General features: G+C 44.8%; 1 protein-coding gene across 2 annotated transcripts in view; it reads left to right on the top strand.

Moving 5' to 3' along the window:
* Positions 1-1,115: 1,115 nt before the first annotated feature.
* The window catches only part of LOC147748532 (E3 ubiquitin-protein ligase TRIM39-like), a 38,413-nt gene continuing 31,895 nt past the window's right edge, over positions 1,116-7,633 (top strand). For both annotated transcript variants that reach the window (XM_086962908.1, XM_086962902.1), the window contains exon 1: positions 1,116-1,602. In XM_086962908.1, coding sequence (XP_086819034.1) covers positions 1,186-1,602 — 417 coding nt within the window. In that variant the 5' untranslated portion in view covers positions 1,116-1,185. The remainder of the gene's footprint in view (positions 1,603-7,633) is intronic.

The raw sequence follows: 7,633 nt of genomic DNA, 5'->3' as shown, positions 1-7,633 counted from the left end.
CCATTAGGCTGGTAAAAGAAGTCATACAAATGTGGAGCAGACAAGATGTGAGTAAAATGGTGTAGGGAATGATGTGGATCTATTGCAACAGTTCAAGGGATTAGCCAGAAATCACCTTTTGAGCTTATGAAGGGGAGAACTTGGAGAACCAAATTTGTGCCTCCGTGGATGAAGGAATGGGTGTCAAAGTAGGGAGAGATGTTCTGATTTGTGATGATGTCAAGAAAATTGGCGATTGGGTTAAGATCAAAGTAGGAAGAATAACTAGAGGTTTGTCCATTGTAAACGGCTATACAGGGTAGCGGGTATTTCTGTTCCATGTTCTTTTAGAGAACGGTGTTAAGTGGAATCGTCGCAGGGTAGCTTTATGCCAGAAGGGAGGCGAGTGCCCTGTGGAAAATGCAGTGGCTATGTTTATGCAGAAGTTTGACGTTGGAGGAGATAAAAATGCCTGTCATTCTCAGACAGTGAGTAGAGATGTTTCCTGTGATTCTCAGACAGTGAGTAAAGTTGGTTCTCTGAGTGATTGTGTTAGCTTGGGGGTGAGCAGGAGTATGAGGTTTTGCAGACCTCCAAAGTATTTGAAGGATTTTGTACAGTAGTAATCTCTTTGTATCTCTTTTTTATTTAGTATTGTGGTGTCATACTTCAACCTTCTACGTTTTATTATGTAACATTTTCGTTGTACTGTTTTAAGAAAAAAAAGATGTAGGAAACTTTCATTTTTGTAATTTTATGAGAATCTTTCAACTTTTGTGTATTTTGTTTTAGCAATATTACTTTATGGTGTATTTCGAATTTTTTTGTTTATGGCCTATGTAAGGGAAGGAGATGTGTTGAAATGAGCCTACGACTCGTGCAATCGCCAGACATGGAATCTGACGTATTTCAGATTCCATATGTGTGTTTTTTAAAGCGAACGTTCTGTGCTATGTCAGTTGTCTTCTGGCCAACTAGGGAGTGTTCGCGGTTTCCTGGTCTTTTTATAATAAATATTTTAGTTGAAATTTAACTGTTGGTGTGTGACCCATTCTTCCTTTACCCCACGCAACGGTAACCAAGCCGCTCGTTCCATTGGGCTATATTTTGGGCTAGTTTTTGGTTGTCTTTGGGCTAGAAAGCGGTCTAAAAAATCTGGCAACACTGGAAAACGAAACTTAGTTTGTGCTCTGCACTTCCGTGACCATGGCGGCCGCAGCAGCGCCCATCGAGAATCTTCAGGAAGAGGCCACTTGCTCGATCTGTTTGGAATACTTCGATAAGCCCGTATTTATAGATTGCGGACACAATTTCTGCCGCGCCTGCATCACGAAATGTTGGGAGCGAAAAGAGAGGAACTTTCCCTGTCCTCAGTGCAGAGCAATATCTGTTCGAAGAAACTTCCGGCCCAACAGGCAACTGGGAAACGTGGTGGAAATTGCAAAACAGCTTCAGCGATCCTCACTGAAGCCCCAGGGCAAGAATATATGCGAGAAACACGAAGAGAGACTGAAGCTGTTTTGTGAGAATGATCTTAAAATGATCTGCCTGGTTTGCCGAGAGTCGAATGAGCATAAAACTCATTCAACGAGTCCCATTGACGAGGCTGCAGAGGAGTACAAGGTATGCGTGTGTGTGGGGGTGCTAAATGATTAAATACTCTGAATCCGAAACCAAATGGGTAAATGTTGCCGGTTTTTTTATTGCGCGAACAAGAATCTTTATTGTTGAACTTAACGTAAGTTTCATTTTCGTTACACGAGTTAAGATGTATTTTTTTTTTTCTTCCAAAGGGAAATATGTGTGATTTTGCCCAGAATCGCCGTAAATTGAGACGACGTCGGTCCTGGAATCTGGTTCCCCAGTTCCAAAATCTGCAGCTCTGGTCCCAAGGGAAATTGTGTGATTTTGCCCAGAATCGCCCAAAGTCTGCAGCTCTGGTCCCAAGGGAAATTGTGTGATTTTGCCCAGAATCGCCCAAAATCTGCAGCTCTGGTCCCAAGGGAAATTGTGTGATTTTGCCCAGAATCGCCGTAAGTTGAGACGACGTCGGTTTTGGAATCTGGTTCCCCAGTTCCAAAATCTGCAGCTCTGGTCCCAAGGGAAATTGTGTGATTTTGCCCAGAATCGCCCAAAATCTGCAGCTCTGGTCCCAAGGGAAATTGTGTGATTTTGCCCAGAATCGCCCAAAATCTGCAGCTCTGGTCCCAAGGGAAATTGTGTGATTTTGCCCAGAATCGCCCAAAATCTGCAGTTCTGGTCCCAAGGGAAATTGTGTGATTTTGCCCAGAATCGCCGTAAGTTGAGACGACGTCGGTTTTGGAATCTGGTTCCCCAGTTCCAAAATCTGCAGCTCTGGTCCCAAGGTTACATCATCTCCCCTAGTAAGGGCGCGTACTCTCCCTCGGGAGCCTTGGCCCCTATATGCTGGAGATGTAATTCAGGGGCGGATACGTCGGCACATCTGGAATTATTTAATGATGGATATTTCAGGCTCCATAAAGAATATTTTATAAAATCCTACGGGTACCAGGAACAGTAGTGAATACGTCTCGATAGAGGTGTATGCACGAGAGCACAAAGTAGGTCTGTAAATGGTCTGACTTAGCATGTTGAAACTCGGGTTGATAATATAGTAACTTCTTAAGTATTCATTGATCTCCGGTCGCATCTATGGTACAAGGTATGGTTACGAGAGCTAAGGTCTAATGGCTTAAAGAGAAGCTGATGCACGTGAGAGAAAAAGTTGTACCTACTGCATGTTGTGCTGGTGCTGTCTTGTGTGTTACGTTGGGTGCTTTAAATGGGAGGGGACAAAAGTGCTAGTCACCAAATGGAATCTGGAGCGAGGCTAATGTCAAACAATCAGGGAGGTATATTGGGCTAGTTCAGAGTGATCCTGGACCTGTGTTGTATGATGTTCCCCATTTGGTCTGTACAGTATTACTCGAGCACTGCTCGATCTTGGTTGGCCACTTTCTGTACTTGGGTGTGCCAGCAGAGTACGTTTTGGCAAGCGCTTCTTATATTATTTACTAGCATTCACTGTTCAGTCTCATTAGGTATAACAGTGCTGTTGAGAACTGACAATTTGATTATGTGCACAATTAAAGTGTATTCCTTTACAATGAACCCCTTACAAGAGAGTTATTATTGTTAATGTGTGTGTACCATTTCTCTCCACTGGCACCCTGTGACCACCAAATATTGGCATTGACCCTATACTTCCATCAGTGAGTACTAAGTTTTCGTAGTTCAATAACAGAAGTAATTCTTGCAAAAGACACAGAGGTCTGTTCTCAATAGGTTTTCATAATTATAACAAAAGATACACTGGCTTTGCCAGTGATTGTTATACGCCTCTAGACTACTGCTGGTAACTGAGAAATAATGATTAGTCACGAAGTTTAGATTATGCCACCTCATGTGTTATCTTAGTGAAGCCTTGGTACAAAGTTTAAAACAAGTTATTAGGCCATGTCTAGGCAGCGCCTTGTGCTGTTTCTTTGAGACATGCTGTATTGAGGTATGGACTTGATGCTCCACCCATCTTTTCCATTGGCTCTTGTTACTGTCCTTTCTAAATGGTTGCTTTTGATCAGTGAATATGCTTAGTAGTCCCTCCTTAGTACCACCTTTCCTCCTTTTGTAACCTCCCCTGAGGACTGGCCCTTTTACGTGTGCTGTTATACAGTATGTTTTATTTACAATCTGTCAGCACTATTTTCTTGAACGTCTTTCTCCTATTGCACGCACAACATACTTCCCTGCAGGGGACCACTTTTCAACTCTGCTGACTGCTCCTCATCTCCCAGGTGCCCGGTTTCATAATGCACCGCGGCACACCGCTCCTAATCCACAATGGCAGCCGCTTTATTTTTTTCACACCAGCTCGTACTTCTTTCACCCTTACATTTGCATGGGTTGCGTGTCCGCCCTTCATGACCCTAGGGCTTGTCTGATGTTCAAGGTCCCTCTGGGGCATCTCTTCATTTGGGAACGAAGCCCGTGAGAGAGATGGCTCTTGGGTGTGGATTATGCATGGTAGTATCACCAGGGCATGAAGTGGCTGCCGCCATTTTTTTGTTTCGCACACCACGGCATGCTCTTAGCATCACGCTACTGCAATCTCTGTTCCCTGCGCCTCCCTCTTCGTGCAATTTCAAAATAAATGTAAAAGCATTACAGTAACCAACTTGATCCTGCTTATATTTTACATGTATTTTGAAATATGACAACAGCGCCTTTTGTTCTTCACAGCGATGCATGTCCACCTCCATTTTTAGGTCGAGCCCAGCTCGCATGCAACTTTATGTAAGGGTTTTCAGAAAGCTCACCACACGCTTGTGCGTGTGCTTTTTGTTTTGTTCCACGCTATTGGCCTTTGCATGAGTCTTTTTAACATGGACAGCACGCAATTGGTCAAAGGCTCTTTCTATGTTCACCCCCATGGCCTAATGCTTGCGGTTACGCGCACCAGCATGTGTTTCCAATTATCGTGCCCAGATGCAGGCGCGATAATTGGAAACCTATGCTGCTGCGCGGGCACACCAGCAGCTCCCACATCTCGTTTCGTCCCTCACTGTATGGAATGGTGCTCGCTCTCGTTTATCTATACTGTCGCTATCTCTCTATGTCCTACGTCAACATTCTCCTTTAACTCTGAATTGCCATGCCCCTCTTTCTCCTCTCCCGACCACTCCCCTCTCTTTCTCTACTTTTTTCTCTCTCTCCTCTTGCTGCCTCTTTAACCTGACTGTTCTCCTCCTTTTTTATTTTCATTTTTTTCTCTCTCTCTGCCTTCTTCTCCTCCCTCCCGCTGTCTCCTTCGCCCCTCTCTCTTGCGTGCTGTATCCTTTCTCATCTCTCTGTACCTTCTCCCTTACTCTCCCGCTGTCTCTCCTTGCTTTTCTTCTCCCTTCTCTCTCGCTGCTGAACCCCCCCCCCCCCCTTTCCTCGCTCTCTCGACGAGGCGCCGTCTCTAGGCCTCTTTCTCTCCTGCCTGTCTCCTCCGCAGCCTGGCTGTCTTTGGTACATTACAGGTAAGGCACGGCGCCGTCTCTAGGCCTCTTTCTCTCCTGCCTGTCTCCTCCGCAGCCTGGCTGTCTTTGGTACATTACAGGTAAGGCACTGAGAGATCCGGCCGCCCAGATGCACACTGCAGCCGTGCCAGCCCCTGCAGTGCACGCGTGCTCTGCATCTCCAGGTGTCGGAGGAAGAGTTGCCAAACAGGCTCTGCCTCCCCCTGCTAGGGCTCGCACCTCCCGGCACAGGAGATGCTGCAAAGAAAGAGACATCTATAGGTGAAACTTGAAGTGGGTTAAGCCTGCACTGTGTACGTGCAGGCTGAACCTATATGAGTCTGGCGTGTACCAGGGCCTCTGGAAGGGTAGGGTGCCCTGAGGATGTGTACAGGTCTACTTGTTCAGCATGGGGCCCTTCTATAGGTGTAGCCTGAGACTCCGGAAGGGATGGACAGACATCTCTATGCCCAACTCCACCCCCATAGAATTGAAGTCTACACTGGGGCTATGTTTACATTCATATGTACACTTCAGTTGTAGCCTATGCGGTGTTACATACAACTTGAATATGTATAGGGTTCTCTATATAGCCAGAATGTATATAAGTTCTTGGTATACAAGGGTATTTATGGTCTGAACCTCACATGCATCTGCCTCTGGGATAATTAAGTGGAGGCTTCTAGAACATGACACTTCAGCCAGGAGTTTTCTAGACAGATGGAATAGCATTTAAATAGGTCTTGTCCAACTAGGCCCCAGCCAGATTAATATTCCTGAATGAATAACCTTGAACTGTTTATAAAAAAGAAATACTAATATCAAAAACTCACAAACTCATATTCAGGAGGCTTTGAACACAAATGTATACCGTGTGAAATTGCCATATGTTCTTGCCACAACTCGGGACACCTTAAACTAAACTCCAATTACTATTTGTTACTACTAGAAGTTAAATGTCTATCTCACTGCTTTGTAGTCCCTGTGTGCATAGTGTGCGGGCACGTCTAGTAGTACGAGCGGAAAGCCACACACGCAGAAGTCAACGTTTGTCTTCGGGCCAGCTTTAGAAGTGTCACCAAGCTGCACAAGCACTAGGAGCTCTTTACCCTTATAATGAATAACAAATCTATTCACATCTGCCAGCCTCTATGATCTGTGATATGCCACACTCAATACGACCATTGTAGTTGTCAGTCCTACCAAGCATCAGGTGTTAGACTAACTCATTTCAGTGTGGTACTCCGCATTACCGCACTGAAATGCATTGTCACGCATATGCATAGTGTCTGTTACTGAAGCGCTGCCTAAAACTTAAGTGAATATATATGGGACTGATACTTGGGTTTTCTTTGCTTTAGTCTCATATTATTTATTAAATTGCACTCTATTTTTATAAATTGGTGCGGGATCTACCTTGTGCTGTGCTTTCAGTTTATTATTGTATATGTGCTGCATAATACTTTACAAATTGCCTATAAGTTAAGCCTGGCTGCTTTTGTGGCAAGCTACCAAAGGTACAGATTAATTAAGTGACTTTTTGTGGTTCACCCGGGCAGGAATTGTGGTTGTTTCTTGAGGAGCAATAATAACCCCCCACCAAAAATCCAATTTCCGACATTATCTCATTGCGCCCTGATTCTTCTTTTGCCACTCCTAGTTTTGTGCTATTTTCAAACATGTTAGTCTGTCGTTATCCACATTTACTTTTTGATCATCTTTGCAGCTGTTATCCATATATACATATTGTGCTTAGTGAAAATACGAAGATACAAACAGTACATTTCCATCTTTTTTAACCCTTTCGATGCTCATGACGGAACGGTTCAGTCATGAGCATCGGTCGAGCTGTGCTCATGACGGAACCGTTCCATCATGACCCGCCCGTTTTCATTAGGGCCCAGCACCGGCGGTAAATCGGGGCAGCACGGATGAGGTTAACTGATCACTCATGGATTTTTGGGAGTATGTGTAATCCGTATAATCATAGAAAAAGTAGGTCTTATAACACAAAAATGTACTCAATTGTAAATATTTAAGAAAATCTTATCCTTTTTCCACTCCCCATGCTGCCAATGCGCGTATACAGGTCTGACAGTCAGGGAAGATAGCATGGCGGGTCACCTAAGACCTACTGTTGGGATGTTTGCGTTTTTAGTAATAAACACTGACTGGGCACATTAAGATGTTTACTTCTTACCTGTGTTTGTTCATTAAATTATTAGCCCCTTCGCTGCAGGGGATATTACCCCGCTGTGCTGGGGGGGAGGGGGGCGCGCACAGGGCCCCCATGCTCATGACGAGCTGAGCTCGTCATGAGCTACCGCGCTCCTGTGCTCATGACGAGCTCAGCTCGTCGCGGCCACACCTGTTCCTGTGGAACGCTCAGCATAGCAGGGGAATTATCCCCGCATGCGAGCGTTCCATGGCTCATGACGAGCTGAGTTCGTCATGAGCATTCAAAGCTGAGAGCCTTAATAGTTTTTCACTCTTCAAGGCCTAAGAAATTACAGACTATTACATCAACTAAAGATCAAGTAAAGAGCTGGAGAGAAAAGGAGATGCAACACAATACTTAACACCTTGGCTGCTTGACTCATTCCCCTCCTGTGCTGGAGGTCAATGTAAATGGG

Source organism: Lissotriton vulgaris, chromosome 1_1 (assembly GCF_964263255.1).
Source record: "Lissotriton vulgaris chromosome 1_1, aLisVul1.2, whole genome shotgun sequence".
NCBI lineage: Eukaryota > Metazoa > Chordata > Amphibia > Caudata > Salamandridae > Lissotriton > Lissotriton vulgaris.
This window is presented reverse-complemented; position numbering and strand designations above follow the sequence as displayed.